The 25,369-nt window shown below is 42.7% G+C and overlaps 1 protein-coding gene across 7 annotated transcripts in view; it reads left to right on the top strand.

Annotated features, from left to right (window-relative positions):
• Window positions 1–23,095, top strand: part of SLC20A2 (solute carrier family 20 member 2) — a 107,213-nt gene extending 84,118 nt beyond the window's left edge. For all 7 annotated transcript variants that reach the window (XM_043562935.1, XM_043562956.1, XM_043562941.1 and 4 more), the window contains 4 exons: window positions 151–742; window positions 9,362–9,547; window positions 10,598–10,682; window positions 21,585–23,095. In XM_043562935.1, coding sequence (XP_043418870.1) covers window positions 151–742; window positions 9,362–9,547; window positions 10,598–10,682; window positions 21,585–21,749 — 1,028 coding nt within the window. In that variant the 3' untranslated portion in view covers window positions 21,750–23,095. The remainder of the gene's footprint in view (window positions 1–150; window positions 743–9,361; window positions 9,548–10,597; window positions 10,683–21,584) is intronic.
• Window positions 23,096–25,369: the final 2,274 nt, after the last annotated feature.

Here is a 25,369-nt window from a genome sequence, read left to right on the forward strand (position 1 = left end):
TTTGGAAAATAAAGCATGTGGAAAAAGATTGAAAATCACCCATAACCCAAATTTCCAGAGATCACCACCATAAAGGATGAGGGATATTGCCTTACAGAAACGATTTATATTCAAAAGCTAGAAAATAAGACTCCTTTTAACCCGTTTCAGGAAGGGCACTTTCCATGACTCACGGCTCTGCAAAATCACCCGTCTCCAACGGCACCTTCGGCTTTGACGGCCACACGAGGAGTGATGGGCACGTGTACCACACGGTGCACAAAGACTCGGGGCTCTACAAAGACTTGCTGCACAGGATTCACTCAGACAGGGGCCCCGAGGAGAGGCCCACACAGGAGAACAACTACCGGTTTCTGCGGCGAAATAACAGTTACACGTGCTACACGGCAGCCATCTGTGGAATGCCTGTCCATTCGACCTTCAAAGCTGCTGACTCGTCATCTGCGCCAGAGGACAGCGAGAAGCTGGTGGGGGACGCCGTGTCCTATTCTAAAAAGAGGCTTCGCTATGACAGCTACTCAAGCTACTGCAATGCGGTAGCAGAAGCTGAGATAGAGGCCGATGAGGGAGGTGTGGAAATGAAGCTGGCATCTGAGCTGACAGATCCCGACCAGCCCCGAGACGACCCTGCAGAAGAGGAGAAGGAGGAGAAGGACACAGCCGAGGTCCACCTCCTGTTCCATTTCCTGCAAGTCCTTACTGCCTGTTTTGGATCCTTTGCTCATGGTGGCAATGACGTGAGGTAAGTCCATCCCTTCATCCAGCAAGTATGTCTGGAGGGTCTGCTCGTGCACCAGGCACTGCTGTGGGTATCAGGATGCAGCAAGGAACAACAGACACAAATCCCTGTCACCAGGAGTAAACAAGTAAATAGGTGGCGTGTGTAGTATGCCTGGAGGTGTAAATGTGCAGGGGAAAATCAGGTAGAAGGGGGGATGGGAACATCTGGAGGACAGCAGTGTTGGCTAGGCTGCTCAAGTGAGGGTTCCCTGAGTGAGATCTGAAGGGGTTGAGGGAGCCAGCTGTGTGGGCATCGGTAGGAGAGCATTCCCAGGACAGCAGGTGCAAAGGCCTGAGAAAGGAGTGTGCCTGGTGTATTCTAGGAAGAGCAAGGAGGCCACGGAGGGAGAGAATGTGGACTGTAAGGTCAGCAGGTCTCAGAAGCCTGGAATATGTAGAGTCTCTGCTCTCTTCCTATGAGCTGGGAAGCCCTACACAAGTCACTTGATGCCCTAAAGCCTCAGTGTCCCAATCTATAAAATGGGAGTAAAACTAGTACCAACCTCGGGGGTTTCTATGGGGATTAAGTGAGATACTTTATTTAATGTGCTTAGGATGGTGTTTCTCACATAATCAGTATCTGTGTATTTTCATTATTATTATTATTGTAACTATCATGCAGGCCTGATATTTCTGTCCAAATCAGGGAAACATGCTGTTGTTGTATTTCTTATTGCCCAGATATATGACTCTCCATGTTATAGCTGGGGGTTTCCATATACCACCTAACCACATGTAATTCAATTTCTGTTCTTTTTAAAAAGTCTTGCCACCAGGCAAGATGTCTGGACATTTTGGGTTCTGCTCAATGTTATATAGGTGTTATCATATTACTGTATTTGAGGCATCATTCTCTGTCCTAGCTTGATTTTTTGACTGCCCCACACCCAGCACCACCCTACTTCCTCTTCCTCCTGATCAAAAAAAAAATTTTTTTAAGTTTTTATTTACTTGTTTTGAGAGAGAGAATGTGTGCACAAATGCAGGGGAGGGGCAGAGAGAGAGAGAGAGAGAGAGAGAATCTCAAGCAGGGTCTGTGCTGTCTGTACAGAGCTCGACATAGGGTTCGAGCTCACAAACTGTGAGATCATGACCTGAGCTAAAATCAAGAGCTCAGACGCTTAACCGACCAAGCACCCAGGTGCCCCCTGATCAAAAATTGAGATCCTGGTACTGGCAAAGTGTTATGAATTGGGTCCCTGTTCTTTGGAATTTAAATTCCAGTTGGGGAGATTTAAAAAAAGCATGTACATGGACAAACCACCCCAAAACAGTATTTCCAGGCCTAAGGAGGATCCAGGCAGTGGCTGCTACAGGTGACTGGAGTTTAAAGCTTGCAGTTTAGGGACTGGTTTTGAGGCTTCTGAGTACAGATTTGGTCTGATAAAAGCAAGTTCTGGAAGTAATGTAACCGTGAAGATAAGGCTTCTATTCCTTTAACAAAAGATTATTAAGTATAGTCCAGGCCTCAGTGCCAAACCATTTATAACCTCTTCTAATCCACTTTAAGTCGGTCCTTTGAGGTCGTAAGTGGTATCTTTCAAAGACAGGGAGTCTGAAGCTGAGATGTGATGTTTCTTGCCCAGGATCACATAGCTAGTGAGAAGCAGACTTGAGAGCCAGTTCTTCCTGACGCTCAGCCTCCACTGTGTCTGCTTGGTGTCGGGTGGGCTGAGGTGGGGAGACCAGGGCTGCAGATGCCCGGCGTTGAAAGCCTGTGTGTGCTTCTGCATGTAGGAGCTTGGACTTATCAGTCCATCCTAACAACAGGTAAAAAAGTGGGCACACTGAAAAATCAACAGCTCCCCTTGAAGCCATAAGAGAGAGGGGGACACAGGGCAACCGCTGCCCCCAAGACAGGTACGAGAGAGAGACGTGTACAGGGAATAAGGGAGGACAGACTCTCGAGTGGAAACTGCTCTGGGAACCAGTGCCAGGGAGAAAAACCTGAACTGTAAGGATGAGTTCCTAAAGTCAGTAGAGACTCCAGGGAGAGCCAGTGGGAGGGGCCCGCACAAGATTGTCAGCTTTATATCTAGGAGCCCTAGCTCATCCTCAGTGAAAATCAGAGAAACTCCCCTCCTCCCTTGCATCACAGGGAGAGGAAAAGTAACCATTTTGATGTACCCAGAGCACTGTGTTCTTAACAAGCCTAACCCTGAGGGGAAACTAGTTAACGGGAACCTAACCTGCTGGGTTATTATCACAGGCTAACCTGGAGGAAGGGAAATACCCAGCTGCAGCCCACTTGAGCCACCCTATCCTACATAAAGGGGGAGAAGAAAACCTGAGAAATACTTGTGAAGTTCACAGTCCAGAGGCATAGGCTCATGAAAAGACAGAGATCTAACCATAGGACTCTAGAGTGCTTCCTCGCCCTCCTGCATTTCACCACCATGTTCCTTACTAAAGGCTACTTACAGCAGTTCCTTTTGCCTGGTACATGGTATCTGCCTATCAAGAAAAAATTACGAGTTATACCAAAAGGCAAAACAACAACAACAACAACAACAAACCAATTGGAAGAGACAGAGCACCCTAACCCTCCTGCATTTCACCACCATGTTCCTTACTAAAGGCTACTTACAGCAGTTCCTTTTGCCTGGTACATGGTATCTGCCTATCAAGAAAAAATTACGAGTTATACCAAAAGGCAAAAAAACAACAACAACAACAACAAACCAATTGGAAGAGACAGAGCGGGCATCAGAACCAGAAATGGAAAGGGGTGTTGGAATGATCATATTAGGAATTTAAAACAACCGTGATTAATACGCTAAGGGTTCTAATGGATAAAGTAGACTGCATGCAAGAACAGATGGGGCAATGTTAACAGAGACTTGGAAACTGTAAGAAAGAACCAGAAGGAAATACTAGAGATAACACTGTAACAGTGTTTTTGTTTTTGCTTGTTTGTTTTTCATTTGAGAGACAGCATGTGGGGGGGGGGGGGAGCGGAAGGGAGGGGGACAGAGAGAGGGAGGGAGAGAGCGAGAAAGAGTTATCTTAAGCAGGCGCCACTCTCAGTTCAGAGCCCTATGAGAGGCTTTAAGAATCCGCATTGGGGATGATGGGCATTGAGGAGGGCACCAGTTGGGATGAGTTGTATGGAAACCAATTTGACAATAAATTTCATATTAAAAAATTTAAATTAAATTAAATTAAATTAAATTAAATTAAATTAAATTAAAAAAAAAGAATCTGCATTGGGGGGTACTTGGGTGGCTCAGTCGGTTAAGCATCCAACTTTGGCTCAGGTCATTGTCTCAGAGTTCATGGGTTAGAGCCCCGTGTCAGAGCCTGAACCCTGCTTTGGATTCTGTGTCTCCCTCTCTCTCTGCTCTTTCCTTGCATACTCTCTGTCTCTCTCAAAAATAAACATTAAAAAAAAAAAAAAAAGAATCCACATTAGGGTCTGTGCTGACAGCTCAGAGCCTATAGCCTGCTTCAGATTGTGTGTCTTCCTCTCTCTCTGCCCTTCCCTCACAGTCTCTCTCTCTCTCTCTCTAAAAAAAAATGAAAAAACATTAAAAAATGAAAAAAGGTAAACTCATCAAAATTTGTGGGATGCAGCAGTGCTAAAAAGGAAATTTATACCATTGAACACATATATTAGGAAAAACAAATACATAAAATCAGTATTCTCAATTCCCACCCAAGGAAACTAGAAAAAGAGGAGAAAATTAAATCCAAAGTAAGCAGAAGAAATAATAAGAATTAGAACATGAATCAGTGAAATTGAAATCAGGAAATCAGAAGAGAAAATCTGTGAAACCAAAGGATAATTTTTTGAAAGATCAGTTGATAAGCCTCTAGGCAGACTAAGAAAAACACAAATTACTAATATCAGAAATCAGGTCTTCACCATATATTCTATGGACATTAGAAAGATAATGCTATAAACCATTTTGTGCCCTTACATTTGATAACCTAGATGAAAAGGACTAATTCCTTGAATGACACACTTTGCCAAAACTCACAAAAGAAGAAATAGACACTCTGAATAGACCCGTACCTATTAAAGTACCTATCAAATCAGTAATTAATAACTTCCAAAATAGAAAGCATCAGGCCCAGATGGGTTCACTGGTGAATTCTACCAAATATTTAAGGCAGAAATTATACCAATTCTCTACAATGTCTTTCAAAGGATAGAAGTAGAAGGAATACTTCCTAACTTACTCTCTAAGGCCAGTATTACCTTATTACCCAAACCAGAGAAAGACATTAACATAAAAGAAAACTATAGACCAGTATCCTTCATGAACATGGATGTACAAATCCTCAACAAAATAAGTAGCAAATTGAATCCAGCAATATATAAAAAGAATGACCATGACCATTTGGTCACCATGACCAAATGATATGTATATTTTTAATGTTTATTTATTTTCGGGGGGGGGGGGGTGGACAGAGGATCCAAAGTGGACTTCATGCTGACAGCAGCGAGCCAGATGTGGGGCTTGAACCCACGAACCATTAGATCATGACCTGAGCTGAAGTCGTACACTCAACTGACTGAGCCATCCAGGTGCCCCATGACCAAGTGATATTTATCCCAGATAAAGAAGGCTGCTTCAACACTCAAAAATCAGTTAATGTAATCCATCACATCAATAGGCTAAAAAGGAGTTAACAGAATTCACCACCTATTCATGATAAAACCTCTCAGTAAACTAGGAATAAAGGGGAACTTCCTCAACTTGATAAAGAATATTCACAAAAGACCTACAGCTAACATTATACTTAATGGTGAAAAACTCAAAGCTTTCCCACTGAGATCGGGAGCAAGGCAAGGATGTCCTCTTTTACCACTCCTTTTCAGCTTATACTGAATGCATAGCATTCTAGCTAATGCATAGGAGAAGAAAAGGAAATAAAAGATATACAGAATGGGAAGAAAGAAAGAAAACTGCCTTTGTTTACAGATGACATGATCATTTATGTAAAAAATTGAAAAGAATCAACAAACTCCTGAAATGAATAAGCAGTTAGAGCAAGGTTGCAGAATACGAGATTAATATACAAAAGTCCATTGCTTTCCTACATACCAGTAATGAACAAGTGGCATTTGAAATTAAAAACAGAAAACCATCCACATAGTGAAATATTTCTGCGAAGCTGATGAATAAAATTAAAGAATGATATAAATCGATTTTCCATGTTCAAGGATAGAAAGACTCAGTATTGTCAAGATGTCAGTTCTTCCTATCTTGATTTATAAATTCAGTGCAGTCCCAGCAAGTTATTTTGTGGATATCAGCAAACTGATTGTAAAGTTGATAAAGGCAAAAGACCTGGAGTAGCCAACACTGTCTTGAAAGAGTGGGACAAAGTTGAAGGACTGACACTACCCAACATCAAGACTTACGATATAGCTACAGTAATCAAGACAGTGTGGTATTGCTGAGAGAAAAGATTAATCAGTAAAACAGAATAGAGCCCAGAAATAGACTCCCATAAATATAGTCAAGTGATCTTTGACAAAGGAGCAAAGGAAATACAGGGGAGCAGAGAGTCTTTTCAACAAATGGTGCTGGAACAACTAGATATCCATGTGCAAAAAAACCAATCTGCATGCAGACCTTACACTCTTTACAAAAAGTGACTGAAAATGGATCACAACCCTAAATGTAAAGTGAAAAACTATAGCACTCCTGGTAGATAACACAAGAATAAACCTAGATGACCTTGGGTATGGAAATGACTCTTTAGATACAATACCAAGGGCACAATCCTACTAGATAAACTGGACTTCATTAAAATTAGAAATTTCCGCATGATGAAAGTGTCAAGAGAATGAGAAGACAAGCCAGAAACAGAAAATATTTGCCAAAGATGTAGCTGATAAAATAGTAATATACAAAGAACTCTTAAAACTCAACAATAAGAAAACAACCCAATTAAAAAATGAGCCCAACACATTACCAGACACCTTGCCAAAGAAGATACACAGAAGGCAAACAAACATATGAAAAGATATTCCACATCGTGTCATTAAGGAAATGCAAATTAAAACAATGAGATACTACTATGGAACTGTTAGGATGGCCAAAGTACGGAACCCTGACAGCACCAAATGCTGACAAGGCTGTGGAGCAACAGGAACTCATTCGTTGCTGGAGGGAGTGCAAAATGGGACAGCCACTTGGGAAGACAGTTTGGAGGCTTCTTACAAAACTCAGCATACTCTTACCATGTGATCCAGTAATTCATGCTCCTTGGTATTTACTCAAAGGAGTCGAGAACTGAGGTCTATTAAAAAACCTGCACACAGATTTTATAGTATCTTTATACCCAATTACCAAAACTTGGAAGTAACCAAGATGTTCTTTGGTAGATGAAGGGATAAATAAACGTGATACAGCCAATGGAATCTTTTTCAGTACTTGTAAGGAAATGAGCTACCAAGCCATGTAGGAAACGTGAACCATATTACTAAGTGAAAGAAGCCAATCTGAACAGTTACGTTCTGTATGAATGTCTAACTATATGACATTCTGGAAAAGGCAGAACTATGGAGACAGTGAAAAGATGAGGGGTTGAGGTGGGGAAGAGGGATGAATACACACAGGGGATTTTTAGGGCAGTGAAAACACTCTGTATGAGGCTATAAAGATGGCTACGGGTCATTATACATTTGTCCAAACCTACAGAATGTACAACACCAAGGGTGAACTCTAATGTAAACTGTGGACTTTGGATGATAATGATGTGTCCTTGGAGGTTCATCACTTTTTTTTAAGTTTGTTTATTTATTTTAAGGAGAGACAGGGCACAAGCAGGAGAGGGGCAGAGAGAGACAGAGAGAGAGAATCCCAAGCAGGCTCTGCGATATCAGTGCAGAGCTCACTGTGAAGCTCGATCTCATGAACTGTGAGACCATGACCTGAGCCAAAATCGAGAGTCGGACACTTAACTGACTGAGCCACCCAGGAGCCCCAAGGTTCATCACTTACAACAAATGTTCCACTATGGTGGCGATGTGGATAATGGTGAGGCTGTGAATGTGTGGGGCAGGTAAATGGGCAAGCTCTACCTTCCCCTCAGTTTCACTGTGCGCCTTAAACTGCTCTAAAGGAATAAAGTCTCAATTAAAAATTTTTTAAAAAAACTGTGCATCCCCTAAAACCATCCATATGTGCCTGCCAAGGGCCTGAGTGACAATAGCAGGTAGAGGAGAAAGGGCATGAGCACCTGAGTCCTGCCTCCTGCTAGTGCCACGACTTTAGCATCCATTTCCTCATCAATAAAATGGGAGCGACAATACCTAACTGCAGGATGGGTTTGAGAACTAACAGAGACCATGCTTGTGGTCCCATCGTGTGGGACCTGATATGGCTGCCCAGACTGGTAGCTACTATTAGTAGCAATGCTGGTAATGAAAATGGAGAAAAACAGAGAAAAAAGAACTTGGTATTTGTTTCCACTTCTTATGATATTTCAGTGCTTCTTTAAAAATTAATACATCACACACCCATTAAGGTGGCTACTATAAAAAAAAAACAGAATGACTTCACTCAGATGAGGACTTTAAGATACAAAACAGATGAACATAAGGTAAGAGAAGCAAAAATAAGATAAAAACAGGGAGGGGGACAAAACGTAAGAGACCCTTAAATATGGAGAACAATCAGAGGGTTCCTGGAGGGGTTGTGGGAGGGTGGCTGGGCTAAATGGGTAGGGGGCATTAGGGAATCTACTCCTGAAATCATTGTTGCACTGTATGCTAACTTGGATGTAAATTAAAAAATGAATAAATTATTTAAAAAATCAGAAAATAACAAGTGTTGGTGAGGATGTAGAGAAATTGGAACCTTTGTGTGCTGTTACTGGGAATGTAAATTGGTGCAGCTGCTATGGAAGACAGTCTGGAGGTTCCTCAGAACATTAAAAATAGAACTCCCATCTGATCCAGCAATCTTACCTCTGAGTATGTACCCAGAAGAATCGAAAGCGGGGTCTTGAAGGGATGTTTGTACACCCATGTTCATTGCAGCATCATTCACAGTAGCCAAGAGGTGGGAGCAACCTAAGTGTACACAGTCAGATGAATGTGTAGGCGGATGTGGTCTGTACATACCATGGAATGTCCAGCCTTGAGAAGGGAGCAAATTCTGACCTGTGGCTACAACATGGAGGACTCTTAAGGACATAATGCTAAGTGGAATAAGCCTGCCACAAAAGACACACACTTAATGACGCTACTTCTATGAGGCACCTAGAGTAGTCACATGGACAGAAATGTAAAATGGCCATTCGCAGGGGCTGGGTGGCGGGCAAAGGGACTTACTGTTTAATGGGTTTTGCCAGATGAGAAAGTCCTGGAGATGTATTTCACAACAGTGTGAACATGCTTAACACTACTGAATTATATACACTTAAAATGGTTAAGATAGTAGATTTTTATGGTTTTTTTCCACCACCACAACAAAAAATAATAAATCATTTTAATCACCACAAGATTATATGCGGAGCCAGAAATACAGTCAGGTGGGCTTTCCTCAAGCCTGGGAAGTCACTGCATGTTGTGTACACGTACATACAATGTCTGTGTCATTCATCTTCTTTTCCCTCCCAGTAATGCCATTGGTCCCCTGGTAGCTTTGTGGCTGATTTACGAGCAAGGTGCAGTCCTGCAGGAAGCAGTTACCCCCGTTTGGCTGCTGTTTTATGGAGGAGTTGGAATTTGTACGGGTCTGTGGGTCTGGGGGAGAAGAGTGATCCAGACCATGGGAAAGGACCTCACCCCCATCACACCATCGAGGTAAGCCAGAGCGCGGGCGGGATCGGCAGGGTTGTCCTTCCCGGCTCTTCTATGCCTGAACGTCTGCCTCCAACCCCTCAGCGCAGCCACTGGGCAGCTGGGGTCACAGTGAGGAGAGGGCCGACCATCTGTCCTCGCCCTCCTTCCCTCACCCTCCTTCCCTCACACCTCAGCTGGCCACGGCGGCACTGCGGTGAGGGAGAGGATTTGAGACGCTGGGGATGCAGGAGCCAGAGAAGCTCAAGGAAACAGAAGGGAAGGGAGCCCCCCAGGCCAGGCCTCAGCCATGCCCCCGGCTGGTCTCACCCCACAGGAGGCCCAGAGGGCGAGTGGTGAGGACCCAGGGGATGCCAACGGCCCTGGGCCCTGGGTCTGCGTTTCCGGAAAATTTGCCGCCCCAGCTTCACCTGCTGGATGGAAGCAGCTCTGGGCTACCACGCTTCGCGGTTCCGCTGTGCAGGCTGCCTGTAGCTCAGTACCTGCCCGGGCTCTGTGTGGTCCTTCTGTGGTGTCCTCTTCGGATCTAGTAGGGGTGAAGTGCAGACTTACGGAAGAACTTTGCGAAAACAACTAAGACTTGTAACTACTTATTGTGAGAAGTTTTTCCCCCTTGAAATTCATTTTAATGAATGATTCTTTTGTAAGGTTGATTTGAAGAAAAATGAGCAATCTGAGAAAAAAATTCACTTCTTTTTGCAATAAGTACACATTTTAGAAATGAGAGTGTGATTTTTTTCCTGCCACTTTAGAAGTGACTAATTTAGCATTTTTTGCACAGCAGGAATTTCTGACCCAGTTACTACAGTGTGTGCTTTTTGAAAACATACCAGAAAGAGAAGCCTATTTAGGGCTGTAAACAGTATAATGCACAGTCTTAGTGTGAATTGTTGTCATTATGCAGCAGTTTCTTTTCTGTTAATGTCATCTGGCCCAGTCAGCAGCCAACAATCGACCCAAAGAATGTTCTGGTGAGACCCTGGCACCCCTGGGGTGTCAGTGAGGCTGATACAAAGAGCGCCTGTGATGTGTCTCTTGTGCCCCCTCCCGCAGCGGCTTCACCATTGAGCTGGCCTCCGCGTTCACGGTGGTGATCGCCTCCAACGTCGGACTTCCTGTCAGCACCACACACTGCAAGGTAGGTCCCTGCCACCAGGCTGCTGGGATCAGTCCACAGCCACCCAGTGCATCTGAGAAAAGCTGGCAGTGATTTGTGTGTGGTTGTTTGTGAAAACAACCATCCCAAGGTCTGCTGGGTCTGCTGGTGTATTGTTGGATGTGGGCATTCGCTTTTCCCAATTGTCCCTCTCTACCTTCTGTGCTCAGCAGCAGGACCCCTTCGGTGGTGCAGACTTTGCTTTTTCAGTGCATGTACAGCAAGAGCTTTCTTTCACTCCTTCCACGTGTGCTTCACACTTTCCATTTGTCCTGTTTCTCTCTCGTTTCCACAGTGGATTTTGCATTGAAGTCATGTGTACACTAACCGTATTCATAGGCTCAAATGGAGCCATGCCCCTCAGTTCCAACCAGTGCAAGGGACTGGGAGTTGACAGTGGAAGTAGACATAAGCAGGAACCATCTCAATGGAATTGTAAGGCTCGGTTGTGTCAGTTCTCTTTCTTTGTATTATTGCTCAAATTGCCTATATTGTCTTAGAGTAAATTCTAAGTGAGGGGTGATGCTGAATATTGATCACTGCCAAGTGCTGTAAACTCAGGGCTGTGCACGAGGGAATTCCTTATAATGGGGAATGCTGGAGCTGCAAGGAACCTGAAAGATTCAGGAAGAGGAATCAGTCTCCGTGAGTTTCAGGGAGTTATCTGAGGTCACCTAGGGAGGAGTCAGGACTGGAAGCCAGGTCTGCCCAGCAACTGGAGAGAGTGCTAAAACATACTCAAGTGGGCCTCCTATACACAAAAATACTCCAACAAAGCAAAAGCACTTCCAGATTTGTCCTCGGTTCATTTGTTCATGTCATTCCAGAAAAACTCCTCTGTACCTGCTCTGTGTGAGGCACCATTGTAGGCACCCAAGCACCACAGTAACCAAGACAAGATGGCCATCTGTGTTCACACACAGTTAAAAAACTCCAACCAATGTGTTTATTGTAAACAAATGCCACTAAATGTGAATGGCTTCGTGCTTCAGATATTAAAATATCAGGTGGCATTTATGGGAATATTTTAAGTGGGCCAGCTGGCAAATCTGGAACCTTGTGGCATGGAGAATCAGCCTCTTTGGAAAGAGGTGTTTTGTTTCCTTGTTTTTTCCTCTTTTCCTTTTTTTGCTACAGTATATAGAAAACCTTCAATTTGCACAAATTTTCATTATAAAAATCATTGCCACTTAGCGCTTGGAGAAAGTCAAGCTCTGTGTTTAGGGCTTTATACAGGCACAGTGTATTGCTTAATACTCACAGCAACCCTGTGAAATCAGTAGTTATTCCCAATTTACAGATGAGAAAACTGAGGCCTCCCGAGTTAGGTCACTCTCCCAAGATCATACTTTTAGCATCAGACCTTCACTGCATGCTCTGTGCCTCCTGATTTTCACCATGATGATCACGGTAATGGTAACCAGCCACAACTAAGATGTGCGGGGCAAGTGCTCTCTGCCGGCGGTGTTTTAAGTGTGCTGTGAATATTAACTCATTTAATCCTCCCAGGAGCCTTCTGAGGTGGGTGCTAACATTACCTCAGTCTCACCAGTGAGGAGACTGAAGATAGAAAGGTTAAGTAACTCGCAAGATCACCCAACGAGGCACTGGCCCAGCTGAGGTGTAGCACAGCCAGTGTGGCCCCAGCCCTGCTCTTGGTGCAGCCCTGTGTGCCTGTCCAGTAGAGAAAAGGAACGCAGGAGAAGTGCTGTGTGCTCCTACCACTACTGTTCTAATTTCAGTTATTTAAAACTTAGAAAAGAAGCACATGTTCAGTGAAATATTTCAAACCGTAAAACTATATGGAATGAAGAGTGATCATCTTCCACCTTACTCCACATCAATTTCAGCTTGCTGGTGTGTGGGAGCAGAGAGGAACTGCCTCTTATTAAATATATTTTTCTCCCAAAGAAAATAGGCTTTGAACTTTTCTGTAGGCGTGAAGAGTCTTTGGGGCTGCTTTTAAATAAATGTTACTGTCTTTTCAATGATTAACCCCGCATGTGAGCAAGCCTAGTGAAGGCAAACTTTCACACCAGTTGAAAGACCTCTTGAAAAAGCAACACAGGGGTGCCTGGGGTGGCTTAGTCGGTTAAGTGTCTGACTTCAGCTCAGGTCATGATCTCATGGCTCATGGGTTTGAGCCCCACAGTGGGCTCTGGGGCAGAGCCTGGAGCCTGTTTCTGATTCTGTGTCTCCGTCTCTCTCTGCCCACTTGTGCCCCCCCCACACACACACACACTCTTATCTCTCTCTCTCTCAAAATAAAAAAAATAAATAAGTTTTTTAAAACTTAAAAAAAAAAAGTCTCCTTAACATGAGACCACAGTGGATGTCAGCTATCAAATAGACTGGAGCCAGAGCTCAACTCGGATTCTAATCTGTCTGTCCAGTATCATTGATCGTGGGCTGGTGGACAAGGCCCAGAGCTAGTCACTGCAGTAGCTAAAGTCGGAGTCCTGGCTCTCCAGACCTGGAGCACAAAGCCTGGATGTTGGGGCACTGGGAAGAGTTCTCAGCCGCCCTGGTGCAGAGCACTTATCCCTCCTGCAGCACAGGCTTGGCATGCAGCGGGCCCCACGTGGCAGGTGTGGCTGAAATGTAAGACCAAGGCCCTGTGTGAGCAACACCACGACTCTGGAAACATTCAAAGTGTGTTGACCTCCACATAAAATCATAACTGGACGCCATCATGTTTTCAGGAACAATCATACTACCTATTAGATTTTTTCCTGCTTCCCTGCTTCCCCTCCTATCTGCTTGTTAGGTTTTTTTGCTTACAGCTGCCTTCCTCAGAAGGAGGTCAAAAGTTAGGAACTTGGCAGGAAAAAAAGATGGATATCATTGTTGAAATAAGCTTTTGAATTTATCTGGGTAGATTTTATTTATTCATGCTTTTTTCTAAGTGTACATAGCTAAGGGCATAGTTTAAATTTTATACCCTATGTAAGAAAATTTATAAACCTTCATTAAGTGATACAGATGTTGGTTGAATGTATAATTTGGAAACGAATAATTAGACAATTCATAGTATCCAGAATAGTATAATATAATAGTATAATCATATATTTCACAAGGCAGAGGTAAGACCATCTTTGATGACAAGTTTTGCTTTCTATAAATCTTTAAGTGTTAAGTATTTTTGTATTTCACACCATAGGGCTCAGTTCCTTAGATATTTTCCTGGGATGATAACTCTGGTTAAAATTGAAAGCCTTAATTAAAAAAAAATAGAAATGAGTCTTGAAAATACAAGTATCCACAGAGGTGTGTTTCAGTAACTTGTTAATTGTTCTTGCCTTCTGTGCGCCTTGATCAGCTTCAACCTTCAGCCCTGGTGTACAACAGGCAGTGGCCACTGTTGAACACATTTGTGAACTTTTCAATAGCGATTCAGAGTGGTGTTAATGCAGAATGTCTTAATTCCAGGTGGGGTGGTTTGGGATTACTTTTTTGTGAATTACCCGCATTGTTCATCTATATTGGTCACATAAATGATTACTCAGCCAGCCTTTGGATTTGAAACCGCTTATAGGAAACACTACTGATTTAACATTTTTTTTAATTTTAAAAATGTAAAAATTTAGTATTCTAATCTCTAATTTAATTTTCTAGTTCTTGCTCTTTGGTTCCCTTACTTAACTTCCCCGCCCCCCCCCCCCGCCCACTTCCCAATAATTTTGTTGCTGTTGGTGCCTGACAGTGGCCTTAAGCTGGAAACGCATTTAGCTTATTAAGAGGGAGGTTACAATACAGCAGTGAATAATACCAACAGAAGACCTAATCAGTAGTGAAGACATCAGACTCTAGGTCCCTTGTGATCCAAATAATGTAACAACTAAAAAGGCAAAAGCCATTAAAACTCAAAAATTAGTGTGTCTAAGTGTGTGACAGATGAAGAAGACAAAAAGTATTTAGGAATATACAAGATTTGGACAATAGATTTAGAGCACTATAATTAATAAATATGTACCAAAGTTTTACCCTACTGATCACATGCCTTCTCGTCAAGTATCATCAAGCATTTATAAATATTAATGATAAATTCAGAAGACCATGATAAAAGTCACTTTAAAATTTATAAAATAGGGGTACCTGGGTGGCTTAAGTTGGTTGAGTATCCTGCTTCAGCTCAGGTCATGATCTCACAGTGTGCAGGTTTGAGCCCCATCTCTGCTTGATCAGCGTGGAGCCTGCTTCGGATCCTCTGTTCCCCCCTCTCTCTCTCTGCCCCTCTCCCATGCACACTCTCTAGCAAAAATAAAAATAAACATTCTTAAAAAATAACATTTATAAAATAAGAATAGAAGTTGTACTACACAGACCAATCACAATGAAATTAAACTATAAATTTATTATGTGTTGAAAAAGGGAAGTAATCCCTTGGACAATTTTAAATGCTCTTTTTAACAATTGAATCAGGGAGTTAAAAAATTACAATGATAGCTTTCTTAAAAAGAAAGCTGTGGGGGCACCTGGGTGGCTCAGTCGGTTAAGTGTCTGACTTCGGCTCAAGTCATGATCTCACGGTCTGTGAGTTCGAGCCCCACGTCGGGCTCTGTGCTGACAGCTAGGAGCCTGGAGCCTGCTTCGGATTCTGTGTCTCCCTCTCTCTCTGACCCTCCCCCATTCATGCTCTGTCTCTCTCTGTCTCAAAAATAAACATTTAAAAAAAAAAAAAAGAAAGCTGTGTGTGTGTGTGTGTGTGTGTGTAGTTATACATGGAAAAACCTTTGGGAACCGAAGTTATATTCAATTGAAAAGTCCTATCTTTAATAAATGATTTAATTGAGCAAAGGAATGATAAAAGAACTAGACATTAATTTTTTTTTAACATTTATTTATTATTGAGAGACAGAGAGACAGAGCATGAGCAGGGGAGGGGTAGAGAGAGGGGGAGACATAGAATCTGAAGTAGGCTCCAGGCTCTGAGCTGTCAGCACAGAGCCCGATGTGTGGCTCAAACTCACAAACTGTGAGATCATGACCTGAGCCAAAGTCGGTCACTTAACCAACTGGGTCACCCAGGCACCCCAAGAACTAGACATTAAATTAGGAGTTTATAAAAGGTACAGTACAATAAAAATTCTGAGGAAACAGTAAGAAAGGTATAATAATTATAAAAGCAAAACAAATTTAAAACCAAAAGTACTGGGGCACCTGGGTGGCTCAGTCAGTTCAGCGTCCGACTTTTGATTTTGACTCAGGTCATGATCCCAGGGTCGTGGATTAAGCCCGGCATCAGGCTCTGCACTGAGCGTGGAGCCTGATTAAGATTGTTTCTCTCTCTCTCCCTCTCTCTGGGGCTCCTGGGTGGCTCAGTCAGTTAAGCTCAGGTCATGATGTGACAGTTCATGGGTTCACGCCCCACATTGGGCTCTGTGCTGACAGCTCAGGGTCTGGAGCCTGCTTTGGATTCTGTGTCTCCCTCTCTCTCTGCTCCTCCCCTACTCGTGCTCTCTCTCTCCCAAAAATAAACATTAAAAAAAAAAAAAAGGATTCTCTCTTCCTCTGCCCCTCTCCCCCCACTCATGCTCTTGCTTTCTCTAAAATAAAAATAAATCCTGAAGGGGAAGGAGAGAGAAAAGTGGTTATTCAAAATGTGAAGAATTTAGAAACCTTTGTAAAAGGCATTATTTTCTGCAAAAAATATACATGACAAATACTGACAAAGAAGTAGGAAAACGTAGAAAATCTGACTAGAGCCGGAGGGAGAAATTAAGGACAGTCTCCAAAAACAATTCTTCTACCTGAAAAACCAAAAAGGAGGGGGCACAACTGACTCCACTTCTCAATGGATGCATTAGATCACCTCTTCCATTTTAAAAGAATAATTTTCACTTTATGTAAACTTTCCACAAGGTAGAAAAAAACAAAATAGAAGAGGAAACTCCTCATTTTGTTCTATAAAGCATATACTGAATAACCCCAATACCAAAACTCTAATGACATTGACTAATACCTAATAAAACATGACAATGTGGGGCACCTGGGTGACTCAGTTAAGCGTCTTAAGCTTCTTAATTTTGGCTCAGGTCATGATCTCGAAGCTGATGAGTTTGAGCCCCATATCAGGCTCTCTGCTGTCCATGTGGAGCCTGCTTCGGATACTCTGTCTTCCTCTCTCCTCTCTCTCTGCCCCTCTCTCTCTCAAAAATAAACATTAAAAAAAATAAACATAGGGGCCACCGGGTGGCTCAGTCGGTTAAACATCTGACTTTGGCTCAGGTCATGATCTCATGGTCTGTGAGTTCAAGCCCCAGTCGGGCTCTGTGCTGACAGCTTGGAGCCTGGAGCTTGCCTCAGATTCTGTGTCTCCCTTTCTCAAAACTCTGTCTCTCAAAAATATTTAAAAAAATTTTTTTTAATAAACATGACAATGAAAGCTATATTTACATATGAATATTAGTATAAAATGTAAGGTGCTAATAACATCAATGAGTTTATGAAAAAACATTTCAGCAGGATCAAATTAATTTTCCAGATTACAGGAAAGCAGGCTCTGAACACGGCAGCACCTGCACAGGGCTGGCCCCTCATAAGTGCTCAACAAAATAGGTGTTGAGTGAATCCCAAGAAAGGTATTCTGACATCTTCAATATAATAGGGCTTATCCATTAAAAAACAACATATGATCGTCTATTGAGATATATGCCAAAAAGACATTTGATAAAATTCTGCATGTATCTCTTAAAATACTGCTAGAATTCAGTGAAAATGACCAAGCCCACATAAAAATACAGAACTCTATAGAGTTTGTCTGTCAGCAGTAGCCAGAATGAAAATGTAATAAAAACCAGAACACCCACCCCCAGGATTGCAGCAAAAAGAAGGGTATTTCAGAATAATCCTAATAAATGGGAGTGAGGAACATGAAGAAGGCACAAGACTGCACAGAGGTGAAAGAACACCCGCAGACGAGACACTGTTACCCGACAGGAAAGCTCAATTTTATAAGGAGTTTTCTTCTGACTTTACAAACTGACTTAAAGTGAATTTGGTAGGTTAAGTTAGTAAGAATCTGAAATGATCTAAAATGAAAAACGATGAGGAAGGACCAGCCTTACGAGCGAGAAAGTACAAGAGACGAGTTAAAAATACACGGAGGCTGGGCAGCAGTGTGGCCCCGCGCAGTCTCAGCTGGGGAAGACGACGAAGGTCTGGAGATGGATGGAGATGATGGTTGCAGGACAGTGCAAATAAACTTTATGCCACTCAATTGTACACTTAAAAATGGCTAAAATGATACGTTTCATTGTGTACATATTTTGCCACAATTTGTATAAAACCAGTAGACAGGTCCAAGAGGGCACCTATTATAGAGGAGCATACAGTTCGATGATGTTGGGTAAACGATGTTGACTAGCTGGCTGTCAGTCTAGAAAAACAAAGACACACAGCTCTCAGAAAATACATATCTGATGGCTTAAATAGCATTTTTAAAACATTTTAAAAGTTAGAATAAAATAGAATCTTATACAATTAAATATTTATCAAATATTCAAGGGTAAATTACAGGAGAAAAGTGCAGTGTAATTTGTTGTGTGGAATTAGAAATTTGAATGTGAAACAAAGCAAAATACGGAATTGGGAAAATGACTTGCATTAACAGTTAATATCATTCAGTAAAGACCACACATAAATAAATAAGGGACACACTTAGATTCCAGTATTTAAATGGGCAAAATACATGGAGAGGCAATTTTTATATGTAAAGACTAGAAGGAGTAAATTGGATAAATAAATAAAAGTAAGTTCAACCTTCGGAGTAATTAAAATATGCAAATTAAAGCAACAGTAATACGTTTTATGATTGGTTAGCAAAAAACAATTTGTAGTGTTTTTACAGTGTGCCTAAATTCACAGATTATCGACAACCTTGTGTATTTACAACTGTTTATAAAACTATTTGGCAGGATGTATTACGATCCTAAATGCGTTAGGAGAGGAGACTTCTTCCTGCGAGCAGCACTTCCTCTGACACATGAGGAGGGGAGCTGGTAAATTACTGTGTTGCAACCATTGTAATAAAGGCTGGATTGCAGAGTCTTTAGCAGGAGGACAGAGGGAGGTTGATGAGCAGGGTATTTTAATAGTATTAAAATGTTTCTTCATAGATTGTGACAAAAGGTTAGAAAAAGGTGAATTTGGGTAAAAGGTATATGGAGTTCTTACAACTTTTCCCTAAGTTTCAAATTATTTCAAGGTATTTTTTTAAAATGCACCCTTTGGGGTGCCTGGGTGGCGCAGTCGGTTAAGCGTCCGACTTCAGCCAGGTCACAATCTCGCGGTCTGTGAGTTCGAGCCCCGAGTCGGGCTCTGGGCAGATGGCTCAGAGCCTGGAGCCTGTTTCCGGTTCTGTGTCTCCCTCTCTCTCTGCCCCTCCCCCGTTCATGTTCTGTCTCTCTCTGTCCCAAAAATAAATAAACGTTGAAAAAAAAAAAATTTAAAAAAATAAAATGCACCCTTTAAATTATTGAATATTGTATACCTGAAATTAATATAACCCTGTATTGTTAACTATATTGGTATTAAAAATAAAATAAAAACTAAAACTAAATGCCCTCTTTAATAATCTGTTTCAGGGAATATTATTTATTAAGCCTAAATATAAGTGATATGAATGAATACATTAATCATGAAACTATTTCCAGTAGGGAAAAATTGGAAGCAAACTGGAAACGGTTAAATAAATTAAGGTACATCCACCTTAAGGGTGTGTCATTTTTCATGATAATCATAAAGGCTGTGAACACTATGGGAAGATGCCTATAATGTTAATTTTTTTTTAAGAAAGGAGCAGTATGCCCTATTACTTACAAACAAAAGGATATTGATAAAAAATACAAGAAAGGAATATGTAAATAGGACAATAGTGGGGGTCTGAATAATTGTCTATCCCTCCTAGTACATAAACTTATTATATATTATTCTAACTTTATGCTTTAAAAAAAAAAAATGTTCTAGAGGCACCTGGGTGGCTCAGTCAGCTGACTGAACATCCGACTCTTGATTTCGGCTCAGGTCATGATCATGGAATCAAGCCCCATGTCATCAGGCTCCAGGGCTGAGCATGGAGCCTGCTTAAGATTCTCTCTCTCTCTCTCTCTCTCTCTCTCTCTCTCTCTTCCTCAGCCCCTCTCCCCTACTCATGCTCTCTCTCTCTCTCTCTCATTTAAAAAAAAAAAAAGTAAAAAGTGTTCTAAGAAAGGAAGAGGGTGGAGATAAAATGGAAACTTGAGGGTGTCCTCCCAAAGGGAATCCAGAACAACAGGAGGTGTGCTAAAGAGGACAGTGCTCCAGAGAGACTGTGAGCAACAGGAAGAATTTAATCTCAGGAACTAGTGTGTGTGGATTTGACCATATTTGAAAACCAACAGAAACTAGCTGATCCTTATGCAGTAGAAAACTCCCGATTGTCTGTCATGTTCTAGGAACTGCTAAGCAGGATTATCAGGTTCATACAGGGTACTGATTATGGCCAAAGAGTTTAAATAAAATCAGTCATTTTGATGGCCCCTTACTCAGGTTAGTCAGTTGCTGTCCTGGAGATGTTAATCACCACCTGGCTTTGACAAAATGTCAGATTAACTGCCTTTAAATATGCTGCTGTTTTTGGCATTGCAGTTTGCATCCATAAACAATCTAAAGGGTTGGCTTTTATTTTTTCTGTGGTTAGACCCTGCTTGATATTTGACTCATTGGTCATTGCTGATTCTGGAGTATTTGAGGGTCGGTAGAGACAAAGCCTATTTTATAGAGATCTTAAAAATCCACCTCACAAATGGTCAAGGGCATTCTGTCAAGTGCTGAGCCCCACCAGAGCCTGAGTGAGGCAGGAGATATTACAGGCATTGTACTTTCTTATGATTTTCATTTTTAGGGTACTTAAAGTTGAGTCTTTTTTCCTTTAAACTTTCAACAAACCATAAAATGAACTGTGAGTGTTTAAAAAAATAGTTGAGCATGTTGTACTGATTGAGCCAACCAGAAGCCCCATTTTTCTTTGTCTTTAACCCATTTATTCTTATACCCTTCTTGACAACATATTGTATTTTTCCTATTTGTATTTTGTTCATAAGTAAAATTTCTCGATAAAAAAAAACAAAAATACTTGAAATCATTGTTGACATTCTGATTTTCAAGTATCTGTACGTGTCATTTGGGAGACATGAGTGACAGTTTAGATCCAATAATATTTATGTTCATTTTATTTTATTTCACTTCACTTTTTACTTTTTTCCTGCACCTCACACTAGCTAAAGTACAAAAGCTGCAAGCAGTTTGAGATGGAGGAGAAAACCAGTTTAAAATCAAGAGGCCGGAGTTGTAGTCCTCAGTCGGCTGTGATTTACGATAGCTCCTCGTGCTCCCGAATCCTCTCGGGATCTGTTATCCTCTGTAAAAAATGACGCTGATTAGATACTCTCAAAGGTCTTCTCCAGCTCCAACATTTATGATGCTGTTATTCTAAGAGAAGGATACGTTATTGCCATTTCATTATGTGATTAAAACAGGTTCATAAATTGCAGTAAGCAGTGTCCTACCTATGGAATATTTAAAACAAGAACATTCATAGTTTATAAGGTGCAGAGAGAATAGAAAACATGTCATTGGCTAAAGTTCCACTCAAACAGAGCAGAACATAGGTGGAAAAGTATACCAGAACTATATGCTAAATAGAATAATCCTAAAGTAACTGTACCTGAAATCTAAACTATTTTAAAAGCTTTAACAAATGGAGGGGAAGGAATTGGTAATATTATATAGAATTCAGTTTCCTTCTGAGATGAGCCAATTTACATTGGTTGAACGCAGATTTTGTGTCTCGCCTTCAGATCTGTGGACCTCTGTTTTTACTGTTAAATCTTTGTGCTCCGGCAGGTGGGGTCCGTGGTGGCCGTGGGCTGGATCCGCTCCCGGAAAGCCGTGGACTGGCGCCTCTTCCGGAACATCTTTGTGGCCTGGTTTGTGACTGTCCCCGTGGCCGGGTTGTTCAGTGCTGCTATCATGGCTCTTCTCATGTACGGGATTCTTCCATATGTGTGATTTGTCTTCTTCCGCCCAGTACACAAGGGAGGGTCTGGTGTGGGTATGTGTGGGTGGCGTGTTACACGCACGCTGCCTGCGCACGGGCTGTCTCCCAGCCAGCTTGTCCGTGGCCCTTTCATATGGTTCCAAACCACACTGTTCACCTACACTGTAGAGAGTCATCCTCCAGAGCTAACTTAACTACTGTACATAATCATGTGCATTAAACTGGTATCGTGGTGACATAACGTGGTGCAGTTACTTATATGTTAAATATATATTGTATACATAGAATAGATAGCATTATTTCAAACATACTCGAAATGGGAGTGGAGAAATATTGTCTAGAATTCAATATTCAACAAATCTTTGTACGGAATGATTTCAGTGGCAAATTTTAAGAACCTTTTAAAAGGAAAGTGTAGATTGGAAAGTGCTATTTTTCCCATTGAATATACTGTAAGATAAGTGTGAATCGGGTTGGATGCACATTTGGGAAGCTGTACGTCCGGGGGTGTGCTCTTGAGTAATACTGGGGTAGGAGTTCACAAGTGCTTTCACTGAGGAATTTGTTCATATACTGTGTATTGATTATGTAATATATCATAATTGCCTCTGTAAATACTTAAAACGGTAATTTTTTAATGGTGTGCTTCCCATATACTTTTTTGATCAGAGAATTTTGGAAAGTACCAAAGAAGCAGGGGAATAGTTTGCCAGTATTATATTTTCATACTGTCTTTCTCCCCTTCCCATGAATCCTACTGTTAACCTAGGCTGTAGCGAGACCGCCTCGCCCCGGCCTGCCCCCTAGCAGGGCAGAGGCCGAAGCACCAGCCCCCTGTCACGTGCTCGTTACGAGCATCCTACTTCCTGTCCCCCGCCCCCACTGCCACCACTCGCTAGTTACTGGTGAGCCCTGCAGTGGCCCGTCGTCGTCGTCGTCGTCGTCATCGTATAGAGAATGTACATACGTGAGGCTGCCCGATCAAGCACCACACACCAAGTCCAGTTTAAATTTTCACCCGTACTCTCCCCTGCAGCCTGAAAAAGCGAATTCTTAAAACACTAAGGCGAGTGAGTTGACATTCAGGAGGGGGTAGAGTTGAAATATCAGACAATACACTGGATTTGAGGATTTCCTTGAGGCCTTTACTAAGCTGAACATCTTGAGGCTCTACTGTAGTCCCACTGGATTCTGTCCTGAAAGCGGGAGGGAGGGAGTGTGAGTGATGCTGGAGCCTGAAACCGTGGAAATGCTGCTAAAATTTTTATATTGACAAACGTTTTCTTGGTACTTCATTGTGATTTTTCATTAATCAACCATATTAAATTTATAATAAAAAAATGCCCTTCAAAAGGTTGCCTCTGAAGTCTTTTTCTAATTATTCAATGTTTTTTTGTTCAGTTTCCACAAAAATAAAAGCTACGTAATTTTACTTCTACTTTTCAAATAACTGTATTTTACGACTGTTACATGTTTGTGCAAAAAATATACGTGCTGGGCGCCTGGGTGGCTCAGTCGGTTAAGCTTAAGGCTAAGCATCTGACTTCTGCTCAGGTCATGATCTCACAGTTTTGGGGGACACCTCGGAGCCTGGAGCCTGCTTGGGATCTGTATCTCCCTCTCTCTGCCCCTCCCCTGCTCACGCTCTCTCAAAAATAAACATTTTTAAAAAATTAAAAAATATATATATGTGTGTAAGAAAAGGAAAAAATGAGTCACACAACCCAGCATCCTGAAATGCCCACTGTTAGCACGCATGCACACGCACTCCACACACGTGTGCATGCGCACCCCGCCCCCCCCCCCCCCCTTGATCCTTCAGCAATTTGACGGGAGGGTTTGTCCCGGGATGGGATTTTATTAAAGGGTGTATCACACTTCTGCGTTCAGCCTTGCCCCCTCGACTCTGGAGTCAGCCAGCCTCCTGAGGGGAGGCGGGGCGGGGGTTCACATGTTCAGCGCTAAGGACCTAGCAGAAAAAGGCTCACTCTCTTCTCGACTCAAGCAGCCCCAAAAGCAAACCTTTGAGCTGAAGCAAACTCCTCCGGCCTCCGCGCAGGGGCCGCCTGCCCCGTCGCCTTCTGGAGCCAGGCAGGTAACAGGTGAGGAAAGCTGACCAGGTGTAAAAAGTTCATCTCCACAAATTTGCTTTCCGTGATTTTTCAAATGGCATTCTAGGCCTTTCAATTTTACCCTCTTCTAATAAAGCTTTATCAGATTGAAGAAGTTCTATTTCCTCCTAAATTTAAAGAAGAAACAGTCACAACAGCGCCAGCTGGCAAGCTGCGGTCCAGGGCCCTGGGCCCCAGCGCAGCCCCCGCAGCCAGGGCAGCAGGGACAGAGGCCCAGGAAACGAAGTGGGACAAAGGTCACATGCACACTGAGCCTCCGAATGACTAAGCATGCAGCTCTGTCACCGGCGCACCCCCGCGCAGCCTGTTACCTGATAGAGGGGGCCACTCCCTCCCCTCCCCACGAGGGTACCCGAGGTCCGGCCGAGGATGGGTCACCTCGGAGGGGGAGGGACGCCGGTAAGGGGCTTCCTCGCCCCGGGCCACCTGGAGTCCTTCCTCTGACGTCATCGTAATCAGCCTCTCTCTAAAAATGCAAACACTTCTCTGAGGAGGGGAACTCCGACGACCCTGGCAACTGATTTTGTCACCAGATCACACCCTCTGCTGTCTGGGGCGGAGAGGGGCGCCCTTGGAGACCCTGGCTTCCCTGTGTCCCCGCTCCTCTGGGAGGTTCACAGCGTGCACGGAGCGCGGGTTGTCCACGGGAACTTGAGTTCCCCAGACAGCCTTTTAATTCCTTCATTTTCTGCCTTTCCAAAAGGACTGAACTTTTGAGCAAATATGTAAACACATTCATTCGTTTTTAACATTTTTTTTTAAAAAGTCCTGTCCCCTCAGAATAAGCTGCAGAAAAAAAAAAATCCATCATTCTGAAAATGGAATGTAAAATTAGGCCTCAGTGAATTTATTCAATCACAAATATTCAATTACCGTGCAAAGAGCACCCAAGGATGATGCACTGTGTTCTGAGTCCTCAGATGAGGTTCAGCCTCACCCTGTGGTTGACCTCGAAGTGCTCCTGCCAAGGTGGTTCCTGGCATCAGGGAGCACTGGGCCCTGCCAGTTCCAGTTTCCTCCCTGGGGACCCCAAGGCCTCCTGTGGGGCTGTATGGAGTTCTGGGGGACAGTGTGATGAAGGGGGCCACTCCAGGCCTGGCTCAGAATAGGGCTCCATGAACAAGTGTGTGTGTTTGCCTTCCCTTGTGGTTATTCACTGACCACTTTTTGTGGATGGCTCCCCTTAGGTGGGCTGCTTGGAGGAAAACATTAAATTAGATGGAGAAAATGAATAGCAAAGAAGCCATAGTTGAACAAAACAGCCAGAGACCAAAAGAAACGGGACGATGGGTTCTCTGCGTGCTTGGTGAGGGAAGAAAAAGATCGGGGGGACCTGTAGGATACGGTTGAATTCTCATGAAGACAGGGAGTCCTGTCCTTGGATCGTCACCTTCTTAAATATTTTCATAGTGCTTCACCCTTTATTATTAAGAAGACAACAAAACAACCCTGAAGCATGCTATGAAAAAAAGGGGAAAGTCACCTACACTCCATCACCC

The sequence above is a fragment of the Prionailurus bengalensis genome, chromosome B1 (genome assembly GCF_016509475.1).
Source record: "Prionailurus bengalensis isolate Pbe53 chromosome B1, Fcat_Pben_1.1_paternal_pri, whole genome shotgun sequence".
Taxonomy (NCBI): Eukaryota; Metazoa; Chordata; class Mammalia; order Carnivora; family Felidae; genus Prionailurus; species Prionailurus bengalensis.